Below are 25,959 nucleotides of genomic sequence, written 5' to 3'. Positions count from 1 at the left end.
ATAGTATTAATTTACCCCTAATTTCACGTGATAGGATAGTCACATTTAGATGTTACTTATATATATGTGGATAACGTTGAGTTGCACGTACAGAGACGTCGGCCTGGAAATCTATTCCTTTCATTTTCCCCCTCCTCTTTTGAACTGTGGCCTTCTCTGTTTTCTCTTCCATTTGTACCTCGGTGAGGATACAGGAGAGCTGAATTTCCCACAGTGAAAGGCGCGCTCTCCAACTGCTTTTTAATCATTTCCAGAGCATGTTGTGAGACGGCAAGTGCTGGCACTCTGGCCCACGGCTCGGATCCCTTCCAGGCACACTCTGCAGGCCCGGCGAGCCGGCTCAGTAATCTGTCACTGTAAGGGACAGAGGAAATGGCTGTATTTAAGTGAGAGGATATAGTTTCATCCCACAATTACATCTCTCCTGTGCTTACAGATCTTTTCGCAGAGGAAGAAATGATGGTCACACATGTGGTGCAGGATTTCAACCTTTCATTTTTTTTTAATAAAGGATATATTATAAAACTAAATGCTTTCTTTACCTACTTGGATTACAAGCTATTAAAATGTAATCTGAATTACAGTTAAAATATGACATTTGGTGGCTGAAATGTGATTCCTGTGAAGCATTTCTGAAATATCTGGTTGCACAGAGGATCAAAAAGGGTAGTTTGATATTCATACTCTGCTTTTTTCTGTACTTTGCACTGCTGCTGGGGAAAATACTCTTTGCTGTTAGTATTATGGGCTTAAAGTAGCCATACTGACAAGCTTGTTTTCTTAAACCAACATCTAATATTGTATAGTGTTTTATTCAGAACCTTTAACTAACAATTTCCAGCCCATACTCAAAAATAAGATGCAGAGCTTCTGTCGGTAACACATCACAAACTCCTTTATTGCAGGAGTGGCAGAACTCCATTCAGAAGAACGCCGGCCTGGCCTTCATTGAGCTAATTAACGAGGGAAGGTAATGTAACCATTCACTTTAACATATTTGAGTGTAAATCACACAGCAGCAGTTTATTTATCTCCTCTGTTTTCAGTTTGTGTGTGTTTGTTTTCTGCCCGGCAACAATACAAAGCCTGTTGGATTAAGTGGCAGGACGTAGATTAGCTCTAAACCCTCTTGCCCCTGTCGCCTGCTCTGTTGGGGTTCAAAGGTAAATAAGACTGTTGTGTCTGGATGAAGTAAGAATATCAACAGTAGAGCGCAGTCTGCCGCTCTTATTGGCTGCTCCGTTATATCTCCGTCTGTTTCACTGTCCGTCACCAGTGTCCGTGTTTCACTTTCTGTCTCCCTCCCTCTTCCTCTCTGGGTGTGGCCAGACTCGGGGATTTCCAATCGAGCAGATCAGGGGCGGCTCAAACTCCTTGTCCATCTGCTGACCCATCTGCCCGGGCCCTTCCCCGTGCCCTGGCGCTTGTCTCAGCCCGGCCAGGCTTCCACTCCCGTGTCCCCCGCTGGCCCTGGAACAAAGAGTTTCAGACGGCGGGGCCACACGGCGCTGTCCAGGGTGCTGCTGACAGATACACAATTTCCCAGTCAAGTCGCCGCACACCTGCTCTGCTTAACTAGACAGATCTAGAGGTAGTTATAGGCTGGTAAATCTGTTTGCCTTACGAGGCGTGGCTGACACAGACGCTGTATCTGCTGCCTGTGCAACAACACCTGCCGCTGGTGGCTGTGTGCCGTTCCTCTGTTTTATGAATCCCGAGGCCACTATCAAATAATAATAATTCCCTTTATTAAAACTGGTGGATTGCTAAAAGTAAACGATCAATTTACTTTAGGTTTAGCTAGTGTTTCCCCAAAGGTTGAATGATGAAAAACGCTGCGAGGTTCCCGAGGTATGAGGGTAAAATAAGAGCATTTTGTGACTTGCAGATTAGTTACTTTGTGAATAAAACAGGAGTTAGATGACGATTGTAAATATACACTAAACGTATTTTTAAACCATATAAATGATGTTTACTATTTAAGTGCTTTCTAACTTTCTAACCCCAGATTTTAGTACCATTTCTAATAATGAATTTACTGTTATTTAAACTACTTTTAACTCTCCTCTCAAGCATGTTTGTGTGAGTAATCCATCACCCATGTGAGGGAACTGCCCCAGGTTCTCATGTTGAAGGGGTATAGTGTTTATAGATCTGTTTATACAGCTCCGTTAAGATAGTGTCTAAAAGCTACAGCGATCACTGGTGTTAAGACAAATATATAGTGTTTTGAAGAAGTGGACATGAAATGGTTTGAAAAATCTAATGATAGACAAACAAAACAATTAGAAAACCTCTGAATGTGTTAGATGGGATTGTAGTTGCTCCGTCTTCACATTATTATGTTTTCTCAGTCACTGGACATTCAACCTTCAGACCTGCACAACTGTGATGGTCACTGATTTTACACAGCCGCCTATGAACAACACATTTATATCATTTAATTCCGACAATGTGTGAATATTGTTTCGTATTAATTAGTGTTTCCTTTGTACAAAACACCAAAGCAGAGGTTCTAGTAGAGGATGTGCATGTTTTTTTTCCATTTCCAACTATCACTTGTCAACTTGCTTTCTCATCTATTCTTGGTTTGAAAACAAAGGTTGTCGTTGTGGGCGTCTCTCTTTAAACACTGTACGTCTGTCTATTAATGAGTGCTTGTCAACAGTTAAAGAGGCAATAGCAGCTGATGAATGCAGCCTTGGGATTACTGCCTCTCCTTGGGACAGGAGGGAAATTACAATCTGTATCAAGCACTGGAGAGGAACAGGGGCCGCTTTAATTAAAACAAAGCTAGCCTAATGGTGTGTAAAATGGCATGTAATCTACACAATGGCCAGGGTGTTTTCCATTATTAAAGATACTGGAATTTCAATGTGACTATGGGTGGAGACGGCAGAGCGTCGAGAATCAGCCATGTGGGGAGTTATCCAGACTTGTCAGCAGCGCGGGCGCCCGGGGTTGATGCTCTGGTCAGTGGGAAGCGATGCTCAGTCAATCAGGAACGTGCCAGACAGGCTTCAATGCTCTAATGACGCTCCATTCCCTCCTTAATGTTACAGAGGGATCTGTCTCTGACCTGCTGCCGTGCACCATAACACAGACAAATGATACTGTTTACCAGTGGCCCCTTTCAACAATGTGGCACGACAAGCTATATTGGCCTCAGACCTGCTCCGTCATTACTGCAGCTTTTGGCCAATAGAAATAATATGTTTCCTAATTGATGATTAATATGTACGTGAGAGTGCTTCATTTAACGTTGTCTGCAATGTGATAGGTTGCTCTGCCACGCCATGAAGGACCACATAGTGCGGGTCGCCAACGAGGCTGAGTTCATCCTGAACAGGCAACGAGCGGAGGACGTCCACAAACACGCAGAGTTTGAGGTATTCGTCCTTTTCCTTCACCTGAAATTACACATTAAATTTGGGGCAGAGAGTCACAATATTGTACAGAAGAAACTAGAATTGGCAGCGCTTGTTTGACGTCACCGCTTCGACAAGGTCACATTTTACAATTTGCTTTGAAAATACAATATTTCTTGTGTCTCCTAATGAACTCTAAACAAATTACGCTCACATAAAACCGCCATTAGTCCGTAAATGTTAAGTAATCATGTCCCTCCGTGTCCTCGTGAGGACAACTCACCCGTACTGCTCTTATTGAGGAATTTAATTACTGGTAGCAAAGGGATACGCCAGCAATATTAATTTAGGAATGTGATATGAGCTTTTGCTGACCAACTCGGGGGGGATATGGTCTGCATGTAGCCCACCCACCCACATGAAACCCCTCCTGTTTCAGACAGGAAAGGAAAAGCTAGTGAGGTTGAGTTATGAAGGGGTTATTAAGACTTTATTTTCTTATTATTATTGAAAGTAAAAAGAGAAAAATAATCTTCCTCCCCTTTTATTTTTCAGTGTAATCTAATCAACAAAATAACAGGTTATGGGGCAAGAATAATAAAAAATATTTTTGTATCAAAGTAGACGATTGTGGTTATTGTAGAACATCAGACACACACACACATACACGCACACACATGTAAGGTAATCACACAACCCTTCACACCCACACTTCCGCTGCCTCTGTTAGCAGCTTGTACATGTGAGGAGTGATGAGTTTCTTATCTGGGGAAAGCAGCCATCCTCAAACAGCTGCTTGATATACAGTTCTTGAGGATCCTTGACCCGCTAGATAAACTGGAAGAGACGGCTAGATATGCAATGTCAGGAGAAGGGGGAAGTGTACCTGGCCCCATCCGTTCTGTCTGTCAACTCCAGACAGTCTACACTTTTCATCTGGCTCTGACGTTACTTTATTACCCGCTCTCCAAGATGGAAGATTCACGACGCGGATAAGACATTTTTACAATTAAGTTGGTGTCAGGGCGAAGCATCATGCGCTTTAAAGTGATAAATAACATTTGATATTTGTCAGAGCATCTCCTGGTAACGTGAGTTGACAAGCAGAGATTGAGTTATCCGCCCTATGAAGAATATGTTAAAGTATAATATCTGACAGAATTCAAATTTGAAGCAGGCAATTCGATTAACTTCCAGCTTCTGTTAGCAAATTAGATTTTGAATATTAGCAGGAGTTTCCCCCCCGGGTGGCACAGTGAGACAATCCAGAGTTAGATTGGCTCTCCTCTGTGACTTTTAGCCACCTGGAACGCTCAGAGAGTTGCTCCGGCTTCTAGAAATTGATTTTAAATCATAGTTTTTCACATTTTATCATCCTGACACTTAAATATTTACTCAAACATTGTTTGGAACATTGTTTTTTGACTGATTTCTTGTAATATTTGCAGAATCATCAAAAGACATGGGGCTTTTTGTTTAATAATGCACAATGCACCATTTTTATCAGGCGACAAGAACATATCTCTTGCTATAAGGGCACTGTAGCTTTCTAAACCTTGACAGTCGATATTCTTTGTGGATCTATTATAGTATTTCCCCTTCGCCTCTAATAGCACCATCCACGTATCCCTAGCAGGGAGCCTCATCTGTCCACAGGAAGGGAATGGGCTGCCTTCATGCGCTTGCCATGATTTACTACACTCCTCCAAGGGAGCAGAAATATATCTCTCAGCTGTCCACTAATATCTTTATGCACTCAAGTGTGTTGAATGAAGCAATAACATTTTTCAGGGTGACAAATGCTCCATTAAGAGGCTCTATATTCTGGCTTTATTCAAGTAAAACATTCTCTAATGCCATAAGCACAATATCAGATATCACTTTTGGCAGTGGACACTGTAGCTAAAGCCATTAATATACAATGAGGCTCATACTATGCTTTTCTTTTGAAATTAGTCCAACTGCGCCCAGTACGCTGCGGACAGGAAAGACGAAGAGAAGATGTGCGACCACCTGATCAGTGCCGCCAAACACAGAGACCACGTGACGGCCAATCAGCTGAAGCAGAAAATCGTCAACATCCTCACCAACAAGCACGGCGCCTGGGGGACGCTGGCCCAGAGGTAAGCTCCTACACCTGGGACACACGGGGGGGGGCAGCTTCAGGGACAATGTGGGCCAAGTTAAGTCTTCATGCTGAACCGTTGCTACTCCGTGTAAGGTCCAACCAAGGGCACTAAAGTTACCTGTTCATGAAAACTCTGCAGTGACGGGACAGGACCACCGGTTAATGTCATTTTCCCAGGATCCGATAGGGTCAGCGATCGGGTCAGCAAACGCAATTACAGTGCGGAGTGGCTTAATCCCCCGGGGACAGCTGATTGGCCAGTCGTCCGACATACTGGGGTGGAAGAAGGGGGTTGGGGGTGTTTCCACAGTGTTGTCCAGGCATTCATTGACCCTCTCAGTAACACAGCCCAGCACCTGGTGTTAGTTGCAGACTTCCCCACGGGCCCTGTTAAAATAACTGCGGGCTCTCCTGCTCTACCTCCCACTTCTCTCCTTCACCCACATGGTCGCACACACACAGGAGTGGAGCTGCGTGTATCAGAAGTGTTACAACGTACTTTGTATGTTGTACCGAGCGTCGGATTTTACGATGAATCTATTGTTATAGGTGTAACAGCACACATGCAGTTGTTATAAATACAGAATTGCTCATCTTCAGTGGATGCTTGCAGGTAAAGCAGCAGTGGGTTTTATTTTGAGACAAATATTTGTCTGTAAAAAAAGATACAGACAAGATGCAGGTGCAGAAATTTGCAGTAACTTAAAATATAATACTGCCCAGGCCCATGAGTCACCTGACAATCAACCAGTCTAAACAAGCCTAATGCTTTTAATATCAAGATCCATGAATTATTTCCTGGGAAAACAGTGGAAATGTTAAAAAGAAAAGCCCTGTCTCACAGTGGTAAAGACAGCGATACACAATTCCTGGATACGTCCCCAGTTCTGGACTCACACCCAAATGAACTCGGTCTGTCCCTGACCCAGACCACAAACCTCCACTGAGTAACGAACAAATGGACACGGGTGGTCCAAACGGTTTTATTTGTGCTGTGAGCTGCATTCGGTGAACCTCCACTGCTGATTTGTCAAAACCAATTTGGTCTCTTTGCTGAAACAGTAGCTCTAGTTTTGGGTTCAGGTTTTGAAAACACAGTGCAGATGTTGGAGCATGTTTGCTAAATTTAGGTTTGTTTCATATTTTGCCATCGTCCAAAAAATCTTCGAGCTGGTCTGATTTAATTCCGGCAGCTGCACGGATCTTTGACTTGAAGAGACATTCAGAGTTTCCACCCAAGTAGCAACATTTGGTTTCTGTTCTCGCGGCTTCAGGAAAGATTTTGCACCGTCTATTTACTTTATGATGATTTCTACATTTTGGCTTTATCCAATGTTTCCCCTTTCAATTTCCAACAGGCCATTCATTTGTGGTAATTTCCGAATAAATGCAGAGAAACAAAATGTACCAAAACATGTATCTAGTATTGTAAAATAAATACTTTGTGTGTGACGAGTTTTACAGTGTCCAAGTGCAGATTTTAATAAAACTGACTGAATGGCAGTAGCCCATGACAGGATCTGTTGGATTGAATTCTGGGCTCTTGTTCAAATATTTATGGAGCCCCTCTCGGAGGCGAAGCATTTGCATTGAAACAAAAGGTTATTGAGCGTGGGTGCATTGTAAATGATACTGCAAAACTTCCAACAAATTCAAATTTAATGGTAACCTGCTGGTGAAGAGAAATGATGCAATATGCTCACGAGCTCAAGGCAGTGTTGCAGTTCAACAGCTTAGTCTTATTCAATGCTACATTAACTTTCCCATTTATGCTGCTGTTGTAAAATATAAAGCCCTCAAGCATTGTGAGGTGGCTGTCAGTGTGTGTGTGTGTGTGTGTGTGTGTGTGTGTGTGTGTGTGTGTGTGTGTGTGTGTGTGTGTGTGTGTGTGTGTGTGTGTGTGTGTGTGTGTGTGTGTGTGTGTGTGTGTGTGTGTGTGTGTGTGAGAGACTTGTTAATGTTTGTTTTCACCCCCATGCACAGAAATTGCTTTGTCTTTTACTCCTAAGTTCTGCCTGGAGACACGCCGAAGGATATTTATCATTTGTGTTGAATAGATTATCAACACAATTATTTCTAGGCAGGAGTCTGAACGTAGTATAACCTATATATTTATCATTTTATTTTTTTTACCAGTGTGTGTTTACAACCCGGTCTGCCACTAGATGCATCCATGTTTTTATTATGAATTTTAAATATAGTTTTTTGACATCTTCACTGATTTCCCAGGGACGATTCATGGGTCTTGATGAAAAGAACCCTTCATATTGAATTACAGATTTCTATAAATTTGTGCAATCTGCTGCAGCTTGATAGAATTCAAGGGGACGATTGAGCCTTTTCAGAGGTATGCATTCTAGTTCATCCTTTATTTGAGGGTCCCATTGAGATACACTATGTTTTCTGCCAGGGAGTCGTGGTCAAGATGGGCAGCAAGGGAACGGAGAAGGTTTCTTATAGAAATACAAGCAGGAACCGATAACACAAAAAGATGTGTACTACAACAGATTAAAAACACAGAACTGACATAGAAGCATACAACCGATGGCAAAAAATCATTATGGAAGATAAACAGCACTTGTTAAAAGCAATGATATGAACATTTATTTTAAAAGGTTTTTAAACATGGCAATAATTCCAAGTTTAAAACATCGTGCAGCTCATTTCAAGCATTTGGTGCATGAGAGCAAAAGGCAGATTTACCCAGCTCTGTTTGGATGACTGGGATCATAAGGAGAATTTTCTCTTGACAAGGTTAGGTAACAAGACTGGAGGCTAAGCTTTGATGTAACTTGCCCAGTAAAGCTTTTAAAGTTGGTCCATTGAACCAATATCTGAATTCCAGGGCCGCTCTGTTGTGAGCGTCGATTCTCTTTGTGGAAAACAGTGTAAGAAATCGTGTGGCAGCAGAAACAACAAAAGCCGGCGATGAGAAAATAATCTGTTCAAGGCTCCAAAGCAGCTGCTCTGCAGTCATGTGATCTGAGTGGAGAATAAGCAGATCAGACCCTATGGTGGCCTGGTGGATCATACTATATGCTTGCTTGATGATGAATGTCCCCCTGTATAGAGTCAGCATAGCAAAATCAATACTCCTCAAATTGAAACAGTATAGGGTTGTATTGATCTGCTGTGCTAAATCAAAACGAGGAGGCTTTGATACATCTCTCCGAGACAGCTCCCTGCCCAGTAATGACACGCTATCAATTTTAGCTTTGCACTGATAAATCAAGTTGAAAATTGGATGTCAGACTTTTTTTCATGGGGGAGAGTGATTTTCCCTGCCCCCTCTGGTCCCCTCTGCTGTTGACCTCTGAACCGCGCCAGTGGATTATAAAGTTCAGGCTCGTCTAAAGTGAAAGTAGATGTCAAGGCGAAGCTGATAAATTCGTTGAAGAAGAATAATGCCCCGAGAAAGACCACCTCACCGTCTCCGTACTGTAAATTCTGTCTCGTTTTGCAGCTCTCTCTCACACAGCGCCAGACGCTGCTGAAGAGTAAATTAAGCAGCAAATGTTTGTTTCTTGCAGCGAAAATATGTAAATCCTCCGTTTAAAATACACTGTCAGATTTATTCAGTGGTCTGTTTACATGCCTCCGTATTGTTTTATCAAATAATGAGCTTTTACTCCATTATCCTCTTCCCATAATCTATTTTTATATGTCAGACAACAAAAATACGATGCTGACAATTTAGAGTTTGCACCATTTACACATAGAGCAGTTAATAAAGTCGCACACAGATGCAAACACTCCTACATGTTAACGCAAGTATTCACAATCTGAACTTCAGTGAATCTCTCTCGTCTCATTCTCCATCTTTCATTCTCCTGCTCTCCTCTGGTGCTAATTGTTCCGACACCATCAGCCCAACAGAAATGTAAAAGGGGCTGAAGGAGACAAACCTCCCTTTGTTCCCAGGCGGACGTCCATGTTCACATCAGCAGCATCGGTGACAGCTGACGGAGGAGCCTCCTCTGGCCCCCACTGCAGACCTTAACCTTACCTGACTAGTCTATTGATTGTCAACATTTCTTCTGTATAATTACTTTTTTTCGGAGCGGGGGAGAGAAAGGAAAATGGCGCCGCGTATTGATCCGCGGCAAGGCAGTGAAACAGCCGTTTCCCTTGACTAACAGTGAGTCTCACCCCTCGCACGTGATGAATGGTAACAATCCGCCGTGGATAATAACTTTGTGATGGAATGAACCTTTTTGCTCACGATATGCCCGAAGTATTCGGTCTCGCCTGAAAGGGTTATCAATTCTAATAGACGTCCACGAGCACAAAAGGGGGGGGGGCACCTTTTAGACGGCCGCGCAGCCTCAGAGGGTTCAAGGTCTGATGACCCCTCCGAGGCAGAAGAGAAAGGCCGAGGTCTCTGGTGGAGCCTGACTGTATAAACAAAAATCAACCTGGAAGGGTATCGCGTATAATTCAAACATTTGATTCGCCGTTGACGTCCCGAGGAGCAGCATCTTCTTTGCTCCCTGTGCAAATGCCAACATCCTGTGTTTTCCATTATTGACATGTGTGTTTTAAAATCCGTGCGATTACAGTATCATCTGGTAATTCTAGAAATCTCTATAACATTGGTGAACCTCATTGTGCCAACATTTTGCTTTGGTTAACATGCAGACTTCAGAGGTTTCGACTCTGCCCGCTCCACTAAAGCTAAATCCTTTGAACGCACAGACCCTCTTTCATTTTTTTTAGTCCACTATCTCAATATGTTATTCTTCATCTCGTACACGATCTTATTGAAAGCTCGATGCTGCTTTGTTCTTGCAAGCTGATATCCCCTCAACCAGCACTTGTCCGTGACCTACACCGAGCTCTATTCCCTCGAGGTACGCTTAACCTTGCACACTGTGCTAATTATCTCTGGAAAAACGCCCATTCACACAATCATCAATTTCACCGGGCGCTGAAATAGAGCCGGGCATCGCCTGACTGTGCCCCATTTCCGATGAAAGATGGAGGATCCTCGAAATCTGGCCGTGCAGGGGGGTTCACCTCCGCGTACAGTGCAGCTCCTCATCCCTCGTCTGAACGCGCGCACGTCTGTCTTCGTTACGCCAGATGACCTGGAGTTAATCTCGTTGCTGCTGTGTTGCTTCCCTTTCGTCTTTGTCCAATAGCCATTCCTCAGCGGGTGTCCTCTCTTATTTCTCAATCTACAAACGAAAACGTCATACCCAGTAACTAGAAGCATTTGGATCTTAGCTTGGTGTCCTCATGCCTGCAGCCGTGTAGAGTGTGGTGATGATAAGAAATAGCGGAGTTACAGAGATGAAAGTCGTGTGTACTATTTGTGATAATCCGATCATGATGTCGGCGATACAGTCACTTAACACTTGGTATTTGACAGGCGCATGATCAATCCTGATGTGTTTTCATAGGGGAAATTACTGTGTATTTTTTTTTTTCTCTGAGTTTATAGGCTACTTTGAAAGCAGTGGACTGAGATCACCATATGGTTGCCAGTCTTCACTTTCTGATGCACAGTGTATTTTTTGTTGGTATTCTTTTCTTCTATCTAGCAGCAGTATACAGAAGAATGTGTTTCTATTTACTCCCCTTTGGATTTTTCAAGTCTTCCACATTTTCTGATGGTTTTCATGACATTACAGATCCACATATATCTGGTTGTCATTTTAATAGGATCACTCGTTCAATGACAGTGATATTTTTGGTCGAATGAGAGGTTGTGTCTTGTTTGGGCAGGTTATTATAAATGTAGGTGTATATATATATTATTGTCAGTCTATTAATTTTCTTCATTTTTTGTGAGTAGTGCTACATTTAGGGTTCAGCAGCATTTGCGCCTCAAACAAGTTCCTCGTGTTCTTTTCAACTTCTTATCCGAGTCTGTTACGACAACTGAAAACGTAAGAAAAGACCACTTGTCCTCGGAGTTTCTCTAAAAGTGACATGTGTTCAGTGTTCGTGTGTGTGTGGGATAGAAACCAGTCACCATGCCTGTGAATAGAATTGTCACTGATTACGGGTATTTATTATAATTACCCCCTGCTCATGTCACCAATTGAAGCTTTTAAAAGGAGTATAATGGTGTTTTATTGAATCAGCATGGCCCTGTCCTTTCTCCCGGCTGCCTCACACAAATGCTCTCTGAGCATAAATAGAATAAAAGGGGAAATCTTTAACCATGAGACCCTCGCCTTCCTGCAGTCTGTCCCTGTTCGTGTTTAAGTGCATTATTCTGCTTCCAGTGACCTGAAGAACATGAAGTTAATTATTTCTATTGACAATAAATTGTCGTTATCATTTTATCAAGTCTTTTATCTCAAGTCAAGGGATTTTTTATGTCATTTGCAGAAGGAAATTGCAGGAATTTGAGGACCGAGCCCTCTGAAGTTACTGATCTGTAATGTATAGCTTGTATTAGCTTATTATTTTTACCATTATTTATATTCATATAACCTGAGCATGAGATCGTCTTTTCAGCTGACAAGCAATCCAGATCTCAGACAGGCCACTTTAAATTACAGCCCAATTGATTTATCATCAATGCGAAAAAGTTTATTTTCTTAGTTTAACTTCTATATATTTATTATTTCTATATATTTTTTTATATCAAGCATCAATTATATTTCTTTGTCATTATGGTTCAACAACATTTTAGGAATCATTGCCATTTTATATTTGTATATATATATATATATGTATCAAAAATGTTCCTCCTCTTTCCTCGTCGGGCTCTGTTAAAACAGATGAGAGGATTTCAAGTTCACCCTTTTACCGGCTCAAGTTTATCCTCATGCCTCAAACGCTATTTCTCCAAATAATCTGACAAACTATGAGGAAAGAAAACAGGGTCTCTAACAGAAGCACTCCCTCTACTCCGATATGAGCCCCTGTCAGCTGTCAGAAGTATCTCTCTTTTCTAGAATGATGATATAGTTTCCTTTCCGTTATCATGCCTTTTATTTTTCCTTTTCCTCCCAATCTTTTTTTTGAATTATTCCTGTCAGCTTTCCCTTTTCCTTTTACAAAACAAAACACATTCCCTGTAGACGGTGGGGGATCTGGCACCTCAAAAACCTCAACGCTGGCTCCTTGAGGAAAGACGTGCTTTTAATACCTATTTGAAAGAGAGGAGAATAGATGATAGTCCTCATACACATTTATCCTGCCGCACTTAGCAAGTCTGGAAGTGTCCATAAATAATGGTGCTCCTGTTTCCTGTAGGTTATCAGTGCTGGAAAATTAGCTTTTAAAATGCGGTTTGAAATCCATTTGGGTGATTGATGGGTGACAGGACTAATAAATTTCGCCACTTTCTAGGAGGCCGGCTTACAGCCATTCTTTACGCTTGTCACGAAGCCAGACGCATCTGACGTGGAAAATAAGGAGGTCTCGATCAAACTCAGCTTAATAAAGAATGTTATTGGACGGACAGTTGGTACACAGACAATACAGGCAGCCAGATTTCTATTAATATTCTGAAGCTGGAATTGGGTTTTTATCACCGATAGCTGAAAATTTATTGTCTGTAGCCTTGAAATAATGTACGGATCTCGATTGTTAGCTTTAACGGTAAATGGCACAAAGGTGTGTGCGCTGTTAAATGTCTTGCTTGTTCCTCATTTCCCACCGTGCTCTTAAGACTCGGAGGAGCTTTCCGTGACACCTCGCAAATCCATTGTGCGGGAGCTCAGTGGCTGCAAACTGCAGAGATCTCCGAGCGTATATAGTCCCTCTCTGCTCTTTTTCGGACCACCCTTGGAGAGGTGGTTCCCCTCAGCACGGCACTTTGGCGCAGTCCAAATCCGGTCTCGCACTGACCACACAGTCTAGAATATCACAGGTTCTACTCACACAGCAGAACACCACATTCAAACTGAAACCATCTGCACAGGACCAAGCGGAGGGGAAGAGACGTCCAAACGTTGCCGACAGACTCATTAATCAGCCATTGTGACGTGAATGTTACGTTGGTGGTGCATTTTATTACCGTTAAAGACAAATGCAGATTTTTTTTTTAGCTTAAACTCAAATGGAAGAGCAAACCCCTGAGCAGTTCCAATAAAATGCACCTAATGCCGTTAATACTGTTATAAAGAAATCTTCAAAGTGGCGGATTTATCCCCCACCGGCATCTTCTGTCTGTTTGCACTGGGAATTAAACTGCGACATAATCTTCGGCAGTAATCGCCCAGTTGCCTACAGTGGATTTACATTTTTCACACTGTGTAATCTTGTGTTTACAATATCATTTGTGTGGGTTTCTCCTTTCCACCCACTGACATCTCTCTTCTCCTCCGTTAAGCTTTGAGGGAGATTGACAGGGGACAAGCTCAAGGCGTTACGGCTTGCTTTACATACAGCGGCTCATGATACTTTGTGCATACGACGGACACACACACACACACAGTCACACTCACACACACACACACATCACGCTGAATTTTGATTGATACTTTACTGAAACTGAGCTCTTGTTGCTGTCAGAGCCCGGCTAAGTCTCCTGAGCCTCTTGATTTCTGACATTTGTAGATATTATATTCACGGAGCAAGGAGGCTGTATTTTGTGATGTGATCCCCAGTAACACTTTAATCTGTTTAGACTGCTTCAATACTGTGGCAGGGACGGGGGCAGACACCATACAATGAAATAGACGGCCGCCTGCCAACGTCTCCCTGAATCCTGCACACACTGAGAACTCTCCTCTCAGATGTGGACACACGGCACCAGATTGGTGGATTTGTTTGGAGGCTCTTTCTAGTATTTTTAGTTTACTCGTAAAATGGAGGTAAAGGCATAAAGAGATCTGTTATACCTCATTATATGCTTCATATTTGTGTAATAAACAGCAATAAAAGTGTCTGTATGAGTTACACTGGGTGGATATTGCTCTCTCCTCTCCACACACACAAAACGAAGCTGAGTGGTTCCACATTTCTTCACGTTTGGTTGACAAATGTGATGAAAATGAAACAGGATGATCATCTCCGTCAACTGCACACCAATTATTTTTTGAATCATCCTTATTTTCTATGTATTCCTCTTTCATGTTAAGAGTAAAAATCAAAGCAAGACCTTTTTCTCTTTTTGCTGCATTTCCCTTTAAAGGAAGCACCAACGCTTTGAAATAGCTCCAGCTAGTGCACAGTTGGACCGAGCAGCACTTAGTAACCTAATGCTAGTCCTGGTGCTTAATGGTTTGCATTAGCTGCAAGCAATAAAATTATCCCAGGTCCTCACTAATGTTGGAATAATCATTTACAAAGATGGTTACCACATGCTGGAACTGTTTTTTTTTCCTCCCCTCTTTCTCTTTTTTTAACAACCCTAATTCGCTGTTATTAATAATGAATAAAAATGCAATTTTCAGTCGGGTTGCTCCAGGGCTCTGAGAATCATTCCAATGAATATTTCAGCACATTATTTTAATCATGGTTCCACATATGCAGGGAAGGGGAGGGGGGCTTGTTTTATAGGCTCATGCCTCAACCAGCCCCAAGACCCCGATCATTAAACCCCACGCTGTCTGCGTTGAGGTTTCTACCTTTGATTTACAAGACTTGTTAAAAAACATTGTAAAAAAAAAGGAGGCAAGCTGTGCCATTTATACTTGTAATTTGATGCTGTATTTGTTAATGGGAGTGCCTGTGATTTATGTGTGCGGCGGCGGCTGCTGCTGCTGCTCCCTGCTGATCTGATGCTATAGGCTCCAGTAGAGGTAACGTTAGTGGAGCCTCTGCAGAACATGCCAGTAGTCGACCTAATAAATCCACTATCTGTGACCTGGTTGTTCTCCTCGAGATGTTCTCCTCCGATAAACAGTTGGCCGCTGTAATCCGAGCATAACTGAGGAGCGTGCGCTCTGTCTAACCTGCCCCTCCTCTCGTCTCTGCCACAGTCAGCTGCACGACTTCTGGCGTCTGGACTACTGGGAGGATGACCTGCGGCGGAGGCGGAGATTTGTCAGAAACCCATCTGGCTCCACCCACTTAGACATCACGTGCAAGTCGCTGCAGGAATATGGTGAGTTGATCGTTGTTGTCACTAATCATTTTCAACCCACTGGACTTACCTCATGTTAAATGTAGAATATCAGTGTTTCCATTAAAGTATTTTAGAAAAAAATCCTTAACAGGGTATTAAAGTTTAGTCCAGGCTTGTCCGTGTAGTTTAGCGTATTGCTTAGGATCAGTTTTATAGGTAACATATTTATGAGTTCTGTGAATTGAACATGACACGTCCATTTTATTGCCCTTTTTAATTTCATCACGACACGTACTCAGGAACAAATTGGATTCCTCCCTTTTATCGTTTTCTGCTCTTTGCCTGAAACTTTTCCTGTTGACCCAGGCAGTCTGTAGTGTTGCCCACCACCTTGTGTCAATTTTGCCTTATGTCATGCAACACCAACTTTAAAAGCAAAGCAGCTCGGTGCTGTTAAACTGTCTTTTCTCTCCCACTTGTAGTTGAATAACAGAGCAAATGTAGTCAGGGTGAATCTATTGATTTTGAAATAAATGGAGTAAGCACCTTTTTTTCAACTTTATGGGAAATAGAAAACAGGCAAAGCATTATGGTCAGAGTTGCCTTTTTTAAAAATGACTGTACACTTACAGCAGCACATCCATAATGAGCCCAATGTTCACTGACGTCATGCGCGTCTCGGCGCTGAGCTACAGAAGCTGACCGTTGGCTGCGTTCAGGATGTCATCTGGCTGCTTTCAGCTCCGGCGCTGCCATGGCTGCTGTATGAAGATCATGGCAGCGCTGCAGATAAACACATGCCAGCTGCTGCCTCGGCTGCAGGTGGTCCATATATGAGACACACATGCAGTAATTGCACCTTCTGCTTTAGATTATGTGGCAGTTCCATTATTTTCCGCTTTAAGCTAATTTGGTGAGCTTGCGGTGACGCAATGGCTCTGTTGTGAGGAGGACTCAAGTAAACAAAAGTTCCAGCTTTCAGAGCTCAGTGTAGAAATATTTACAGTCTTTAAAATCTGCAGTATTACCAGCAAAAGGTATTGCATTGGATTGCATCAACATTGCCAACCTGTAAATACCAGTAATCCTGTAAAACACATCAGAACATCATTAAAACCATTTCTGCAGCACAATCCACCCCGACGTTCATCCACACTTTCAGAATGCTGCAGACTGTCCTCACCTCGAATAACCGTTATTGCAAATAGGCTTAACAACTTCAGGCTATCAGTCTTATTAATATGTTTTTCACATATCATTACTTCTTTTTTTTTTAACCTCAAGATATACTCAGTCCCATTTAGAAAACAACCCCACTAATACACGACTTCTAACGAGTTCCTGAAGTATATATGTTGGCAACAATAGAAGTGGTGTATTGTAGGAGTTGCTGGAATAACCTTGACGTGAACTTCCTGGTGTGCTGCACACCTGTGAGCGTTTATTCACATGACCTTTACACTGTCTGACAACAGACCCGACCAGTGTCGTCAAAACATCCGCTTTCAACCCCCATCACTCCTCAAAGGAGCAGGCAACAGTGCAAAAACCACATGACATCAAAAATTGTCCAATAACTTAACCATGTATCAAATCCATTCCAAGCAGGCTTTGGTGAATTCTGTCCATGTAGCGTCTACAAAGATTTCATTATCAAAACAGTTTTGACACTCAAAAGATAGATTTTAATTCTTTTTTTGCAGTGATTAGCACTGATGCCTCACAGCAATAAGGGGCCCATGAACTGCCCCCTGGCCGGGGCCTTCCTCTGTGGAGTTCGCATGCTTCTCCTCGTGACTGTGTGGGTTTCCTGCAGGCGATTTGACTTCCTCCCACGCTCCAGCGACATGTGGCTTAGGTTAATTGGCAACTCTAAATTGCCCGTAGGTGTGAATATGGGTATGTATAGTCATTTGTCTCTGTATGTCTGGTGACCTGTCCCGGTTGCGCCCCACCTCTTACTCTATATCAGCTGGTATTGGCTTCAGTAGCCCTACCACCCTCAAAGGATAAGCTGCATAACACATGTATGGATGCATGAAACGTAACATTTATTTTTCCAAGCTATTTGCCTTTGGGATTTCAGTGACAGAAGATAAAAAACAGCGAATGCATCCATTCCCTTGGTCCCCACTATTCAGTGGCTCAAATTACTCTGTGTGTATTGTCTCCTTTTGACGAATTACGTGACAGATATCCTCAACATAATGCCGCAAATACACGTCGCGTTACTTTGTCCATCAAATCGACCAGAATACGTTTTTGAGCCGTGTTGTTTGACATTAGAGCCTCGCTGCAGTTGATTGAAGACTTGTTGAAGTCCTGCTGGCACGCGGCGGTTTTAATGAGCAGAATAATGTATAAATGTGTCAAGTGAAAGGGATCGCCTGCGGTCAGATGGCCCTCGTGCTCTCCTTGAGAGGTGAGCTGCACTCTCAGGCTTTTTTCCAGCAGGCTTTGATGTGGTTGCACAGCGGAGGCCAGGTTTTGTTACGAGTTAAAATGAGGAGGGAGCTTTTGTTCTTTTTCAGAGCTTCAGTAGATTTCGTTGGCGGTTGACAGTTGGCAGTTTTTGTTTTAAAAATGTACCGTGACAGTCAGTGTGTTTTTTGTTTTTTTTATGAATATTCGCTTTTAATTAGCGCGGTATTAAAGATAGGACCTGTCTGTAGCAGATAACCCTGGTGCAGAGGCTGCGAGGTCGGAGATCCATTAGTCAAAACATCCAGACTTTGTTTCTGGGACTTGACAAGGACTCTGTAGAACGTTTTAGTTGGTTCCCGGCTGCACAGGCACCAGAGTAGAAAAACAAAGAGGGTTGTTTGAGTTGGCCCCTGAGAGTCGTTATTAAAGCTGTAAAATCCGTGACTATCGGAGAAGCCGTAGGTTGTCCAAATTGAATACACAGTTTCTGGTTTGACAGCAGGAGATGACAGAATACACTCAGCCACCATCTTGAGTTTGAGGAGGGCAGACTTGCACGGTTGTGTTCACAGTAAATGTCAGTCTTTTGTGCTCACTTGGGGAAAATGAAAGTGAGGAAGATTTATTTTAGTTTTTTTCTACAAAGAACAGTGAGTCTCACAATCCTCATTGTTTTCTTAGATATTCAGAAATACTCTTTATGCCATTTTATTAGTTGGACTAATTTATTTAATTATGCTTGGATTCCCAAAAGAATTGCTTGACCAGTTATTTTCACCACCTTTGGCTTTTTTGAAATCTGATAATGACTTGAGACGAAGTGACTGTGGCAAAAATAAATCTAAACCCTGGCATTGAAACTTCATTAAGATCCATAAACATCTGTGACATCTGTCTAGTAGTTTTTGCGTAATCTTTCAGGTTTCTCTGGAATTATCATTAACCACGTTGAAACCAAATATAAATCCCCCTCTGAGAACAACCCAAAGTAACTTTCTTCTTAAAACTCTTCGGAATGTATATGTCAAAAGAAAACTTTTAAAAATTGATATATTGGCAATTCCGGTGCATCATCGTGGAACCGTTGTAATCACTTTTGTGCAGTGTGCGTGTCTGCGTGTAAGAGTGTGCGTATACGCTCGTGGACATGTGTGAATGGAGGTTAAACTCTGCCTTAAACTCTGCCTCGTTGTCTATTAGCAGCATTGACAGCTTAGCCAGCACATTCTGTCTCTGCCCTCTGCCTGTAATAACATGCCCTGTTACAGCCGGCCACGGCCCAGTATCAGAGTATATTGTTAGGTGATTGGAACTGGGCAAGCATGAAATGGAAGTCACGTTAATATTGATCCAAGTGTTTAACGGGGTGTTTTACCTCCGGGTGTCCTTGCTGTCTCATTTCAGGTGAGCAGCCTCTCTCAGAGCTGATTGCCCCCGGGCGCAGATCTTTACAGCCCCTCGCCGCTGCAGAGGCAGCAGCTTGGTGATGTGATATTTACCTTCTCCAGCTTTGTAATCAAACCTATTACACTGTAACAAAGGACATCAGGGCATTAGCTCGCACGCAGATCTGGACATTTGAATGAAGTCGTTCGGTAAATACACGATATGCTCGGAAACGGTTATGACGGGAACCTAACGCTCGGATCATAGATGACATGACGGCTCCCTAAAAATGAGCCAAATCATATTGATCGCCCCCTGATGGCTGGCTGTAGTATAGGTCATAAACCCCTACTCCTCCATGTTCACAGATGGGACAAAACTAAAAAGTCACATTACATGTCCAATACATTTTTGGCTTTAGTCATTTTAGGTAGTTCTTATCACTCTGATATATCTTGAAGTTTGGTTTTAATTAGGTATTTGAAATTGGATGAAACGTCGAGGGCGTGTACAGGCAACGCCTCGATACTGCAGCTCCACGCCCCGGTCGCTACAGCTACTGCGCAAACTCTGGCTCCAAATGAAATCAAGATGCAAGATGGCAACACTCGTATCAGAGATATTTTAGCTTTTTTTTATTTTGTAACCAACGTGAGGAAGTGGCGACGCGGCGTCCATCTTTACAGGCCATGGTGCAGATGGGGATTATTAGACTCTGCTCTTCGTGTTTTGGTGGAGAGAAGATCTGGTTGTTTGTAACCTCTGGCAGCGCCGCAGACACACACTGCACATCCCAGGATATTGAATAAGGATCAACCCAAGAGGAAACGTCTGCACTGTATAAACTTCCCTACATCAAAGTTATTATGTTTACTTTTACAGTCCTATAACACGTACTCTGCAAAAAGGGATGGCTTGCGTCACAGGAAGTTTGGAGCTGTCATTTTTCCCCCCCTCGTTTCATTTCTCAGCGCTGAGTAAATAAAAAGCGAGGAGGCAGAGGGCAGAATTGCATCGCCCTGGCGGTAACGCAACACCGTGGACTGGACTTTTTCCTCTCTGTGTGGAATGCGGAGCCCGTGGAGAGGGTGTGTAGGAGGACAGGATTTGAAACAGATACAGTCTGAGAAACGGAAGAGATATATTTAAAACATTTGTAGAGCTCACGACACTTGGCCGTCGGAGTGACTGCTCAAAACACTAATGTACATTATAAGATAGTGGAGTAAATACGCCGTGGAGCCGAGGCTCACGGCGGAGCGTGTTATCTCCGGGGATCTGACAGAACGAGACATGAGACAGAATCACTCCTGCTTAGAGTTTAAAAGCGAGTTTCCCAGTCTTTGTTTAGAAAGAGGTCACGATGGCTTTGCGTCTTTACCTTGCGTCCGAAACGTTAGCTATCACATCAACTGACAAACAGTCTGTGACTTTTTTACGAGAGCCCTGTATCTGCCGTTTCCCTGCATATTGTCCAGATCTTTCCTTTCTGATCAAGCCCTCCTCATGAAAACCTGAGGTGTCTTGTGTTTTATTTATAGTCGCGTATATTGAATTACCCAGAGTATTTGTGAGATCAGCCTTTTTTTTCTTTTCTTCCCTCTCCTGGCTTGAGGTTGAAGTCAGATGAACCTTAAGTAAAACACGATGTTGTGGATTTTTCTTTTTTTGAGGAGAGGCGGTGAGGTGGTTGAGTCAGGGTGTATAATACATAGGAGACTTAGAAAAACACATGCTCTACCGAGGCTGTAAAAATGAAAGGCCAGTGCCACAGAGCTCTCCAGCGTTGCAGCATATGAAACATGGACCCTTGGCAGCAGCATTAGAGTTGATTTTAAAGGCCTTTCAACTCTTATCTATTCCATACTGAATAGTAAAACTACTGCACACGGAGATATTTCCAAAGTGGGAGCCGTCGTGAGAGATTATAAAGAATATAAAGTTCATTTGACTTGGGCTTCAGCTTGTTCACAAAAGAACACATCTACTCGATTTCATTCCTTTTTCACTCTGAGGAAAATGATTTCTTTGTCCCATTTGTCCTAACAGCTCCATTGTTCATTATGATGGTGAAGACCCAGTGAAATTTATACTTTCACTTTCTGGGAAAACTGTTGCCATTGATTTTAAAAACGTAATCTCTCCCCTCATCATCAAAACAAACAGCTGATACTGGAATATCAGGAATTACACCACAAGAAAAACAGGCCATTTAAATCCCTTTTTACACACTTATATATTATCAAATATAAAACATATATAATCAAACATGACATTTAAGGAGCTTAGTAATGTGTTCAGCACGAAAAGGAATTTCAGCAACAACACATATTTACTCACATCATAATTTTTTTACTAGGTTGAAATTGAAAATCTGCAATTATCTTGTCGTCGTATCCAGACCCATCATTTGTCATCCAGATTATATTGTGAAATTATGTGGATTGCACCACAGTTGGCTGTTGGTAGATACCCTGGAAGGAACCCAGGACCCTGGATACCAGTTGAACCCCGGCGATGAGTGCTCAGGGGCGGCCTCCCTCAGTCACAGCTGCCGCGTCTTTATCAGCCCGCGCCGGGGTCACGAAAGCTCTGCGAAGCACTTTACTGAGTGTAATTAGTGCACTGTGAGGCAGTTTCAACCCAGTGATTGAACAATGGGACCCGCGAGACCGCTGATCGGTGGCTTCTCCTGGCACTGATCCTGAAGAGCTCGAGAGCAGACGTGAAGTGAAACTGCTGGGAATCTTTTTCCTGTTTTTTTTACAGATGTTCAGATGTCAGTGCCTGTGGCTTCTGATGGACTGTTCACTGTTTATGGTTAATTAGATAGATACTAACAGGTATATAAGTATTGTAAGGGGACATAACATAGAAAATATGAATATAAAATGTATCTAATTTTATTTTATTTGGAAATTCACATCTCATAGGATTTGAAGGGGGAATATTTGGCACAATTGGAGGCTTCTAGAAACTAATAGACACATCTTCAATTACATTTCTCTGCAGTTTGTAATTATTAGTTAATGTTTGCAGTATTCTGGAGATCGGTTCACTCTAACCACAAAGGTGATGAAAATAAAAATAAAAAAAACTTCATTGTCTTTCACCATGAAATCCTCTGAACAAAGAAAGTGTAAATCCTTCAGTATAGACGCTGATTAGGTATGCACACAGTGTCTCCCTCTGCCCACACTTGTCTTTTGTTCTTTTAATTTTAGGTCACTGATGAGTCTTAGATCAAATATTCTCTTTGTTTAATTCTAATGAGTCTGCTTCGACACCACCGCACAGCATGTCGGCTTCACAGTGACGAACTCTTTCCACAACAGCACTTCTCACACACGAATACCTCCGAGTCAACGCTCACCAGGATTTTACTTTTCCTGTCATATGCCACACTTTCATCCTCACGTCATTGCTCATCATTCCTCGTTATCTACAGCCATATTACCTTGTCTGCGAGAGGTAAATTGCATTGTGGGTAAAGGTGGTCCTCCGCCCTGCACAGTTGAGCTTGTCCATTTGCGTGCAGAAATCAGCAGAGTTTATTTGGTCAGCTCAAGCCGGTGCAGACTTGCCAATCAGACCATCAGCCTGCCTGCAGATCCTCACTTACTCTGAGCGTAATGATGGTTTACAGAATTACAGATTTATGTTTCTCTCGTTCAGCTTTGATCTCTGGCCGCCGCTTGGCTTTTTTCCCCCTTAACATTACGCAGAATTCATTTCAGAAAACTCACAGACTCCTTCCCTCCGTCTGATGAAAGCACACCAGATATGAGACAGAGCAGGAAGCAGATTTTTTTCTTCTTCCCGGTAGCAGTGTTGACAACAGTCAAATGTGACCTCTTCGAGACAAGGTACATGTTCCTCAGGGGAGGGAGAGGCGAATTAAGAACTGCGCTGAAAGGAAACATGTCAGACGGGTGTCAGCCACCTCCCATTTCTTGATGTGTGCTCTTCCTCTTCGTACACGCGAGTTTCCCACACTGGACTTCTCGAAGACAAATTCACATGAGCGTTTTGAGCGGCCGTGTGGCAGGCACATGTTGGATGTGGGCTGATTCAAGCTGATAAATGTGTCTTGAGACCCCCTTTGTTTTTCAGGATGTACGAACTCATCTTTTTCAATAAAACGCGCTCCTCTATAGCTTTATGATGAAGTCGTGCTGTAAGTAAGCAGCCTCCTAATTGTGCTGTCTGTTCGCTCTCGCTGTTGTCAAGGCTCCAAAAGCGGCAAATGATATTTCTAATCGACTGCGAGCTGGAGTTGTATCCCCCGACACAGCTGTTGGTCTTTCAAGATGCAGATAGTGTTTCATTGTTGACCTTGTCTAAAAATAAAAGCTCAAACACCTCTGATGTTCAACCACGCGAAATGTATTCAGTGAGCGAATGTGTGCCGTGACATTCTTTCATATGTTATGGCAAGTACATTAGAGAGCATCTCATTTCAGGTTCATCCTGCATATCATTGTGTATTTCATGCAGAGATTGACTACGGTTTATTTCCCGTTGCTTATCTTGCAAGATGTTATGCAGTTTAAGAGCCTATAAAAGCAGATTGTGTTATCTGAACTTTCCCGAACCTGGTTAGAATAAATCATCGCTTCGTGGTAATGAGGATTAGTTTGAGGTTTGTATGTATAAATGTCAGTTTATAGATTTGTTGCTCTATCACATGTGGCTAACATGAGTAGTAACACAAGTTACACGAGTGTGTGTTTGTGTGTTTATGTGTTTATGAGTGCGTGTCTGTGAGCTTTAGAGGTGAAAGTGCAATATTCAGTGCTCTTTCTAAATATTGCATAATTTACAGGCTCGGTGGAGGATGAGGTCGTCAGGTCTAAGAAGTCCGTCCGCATCCAGCCCATGACGAGCCAGAACCCGGAGACGGAGCTGATGCTAGAGGGAGACGATGATGCTGTCAGTCTGCTGCAGGAGAAGGAGATGGACAACATGGGTGGTAAGTCTGCACACCAGCGCCTCCATCAATCCCCAACGTGGGCGAGAGCACTTGGTTTTCTTCCTTATAGCATAGATACAGAATACAAGGACACTGTACACATCAGTACAGCAAAGCAAGAGTTTGGATCAATTAATAGCTGGTGTAAATATTTGATAGAAGTTCTATTTAGTTTTAAATATCTGATGTATGTGAGGTGTGAGTTTACTGGTGTGCTCCTGCAGTTCTGATCCAGATAACTCTGCTGACCTCTGATCCAGCTGCATTTTAGTTTTGGTCTGATAAGTGTCCCTGTCAGTTTTGCTTTGGGTCTCTTCAGCGCGGTTCCTTCCTCGTGTGTTTATCTCCAGAGGCAACTCTCCTAAAGTTAAACTAACACCGGAAAGATGATCAGTCCAGATATGTCACAACTCATATTTAGGATTTCCCAAGAAACCAGTGATTAAAACTGTGTTTGCTGATTCTTAACTTTACTGTGGCCTTATTTGATCCATCTGCCTAAAAAGGCTCCTTCAATGGTGGGATGACACAATTTTTAAATCTTTATAAAAGGACTTTGTCGTGTTTGGATCATGTTGTTAAACTCATTTAATAATTCATACTGCAACATAACTGTGTAATGAAAAAGCCTTTGTCCTATATGGCAGCTACATTGGTCATTACATTCTAATAAGGCCACACCTAAAATAATCAAAGTGATCAAATCCCTTGATGATACCGATTAAATATTATTAAGACAACATTTTCAGAACTCTGCATTCACACGTGCATATTCAAACACGTGCATCTCCAAAATAAATGTAGTTAACATGAGCAATAAACTAATTCTTTGATAGTAGAAATTATTGAGGTCAATAAAACTGTGTACATGCATTTTCCAGTACATATAATCCACTCCATTGGTAATAGAAGACCACAACGATTAAACTAATAACGTGTCATATTTTTACTTCCCAAGAAAATTGCTCTTAATGTGTATTTTCTTTGTGGATGCGAATACTTGGAAAGTGAGGGAGAGCGAACAACAAGTTAATTATTCTGCTGGTAAACTCACCATCCTTCTCTCAACAGTGAACAATCACTGAGAGACAAATTGACCTTAACAGCTGCGGAAAGACTAATACAATGTTGGGATTGTTTTTCTATCCAGTGTCTTAAATCAGCTTTAATACTCAGTCAATAGTGCAACTAACTGCCAAGGCGACGGTTGCCCAAACCTTTTGTAATGAAACCAGCATCAAACTGGGAGTCTGAGCCAAACGACCAAGCCAACATTGAGCTGCTTTAAAAGGTGAGTTATCCAGAGTTCAGTTGTGTTTTGATTTTTGAGGAGAAATGAAGAATGCTGCCACGTGTATTCCTCATTTAAGCCAAACCGTCACTTAACACCTCATACAAACAGCTGGTGGTTGAAAGAAGCAGAATTTGTTACTGGTTTGAAATGATACAGGGTTTTTTGTACCTTATAAAGTTATACTGGTCGCTAGTGGTCATAATCAATTATATAAATATTTCCTATACATCAGTGACAAAGATGATATATAAAGAAATAAATCTGAATCTCAGAGAATTTGGGAATCTGGACATTTAGCTTTTTTTGGTTGTTGAAACTGTATGCATTATTTGTATCTATATTTATAATTATTTGTAATTAACACATGAATATATACATGCTGTCTTAAAAACGTTTCAGTGATAACAAAGGAGA

The 25,959-nt window shown here is 42.3% G+C and overlaps 1 protein-coding gene across 3 annotated transcripts in view; it reads left to right on the top strand.

Annotated features, from left to right (window-relative positions):
• The window catches only part of LOC118106129 (neurobeachin), a 180,653-nt gene that overhangs the window by 93,527 nt on the left and 61,167 nt on the right, over window positions 1-25,959 (top strand). For all 3 annotated transcript variants that reach the window (XM_035154409.2, XM_035154408.2, XM_047339621.1), the window contains exons 35-39: window positions 906-970; window positions 3,281-3,389; window positions 5,325-5,491; window positions 15,384-15,508; window positions 24,105-24,251. In XM_035154409.2, coding sequence (XP_035010300.2) covers window positions 906-970; window positions 3,281-3,389; window positions 5,325-5,491; window positions 15,384-15,508; window positions 24,105-24,251 — 613 coding nt within the window. The remainder of the gene's footprint in view (window positions 1-905; window positions 971-3,280; window positions 3,390-5,324; window positions 5,492-15,383; window positions 15,509-24,104; window positions 24,252-25,959) is intronic.

This window comes from Hippoglossus stenolepis, chromosome 4 (assembly GCF_022539355.2).
Source record: "Hippoglossus stenolepis isolate QCI-W04-F060 chromosome 4, HSTE1.2, whole genome shotgun sequence".
Classification (NCBI taxonomy): Eukaryota; Metazoa; Chordata; class Actinopteri; order Pleuronectiformes; family Pleuronectidae; genus Hippoglossus; species Hippoglossus stenolepis.
This window is presented reverse-complemented; position numbering and strand designations above follow the sequence as displayed.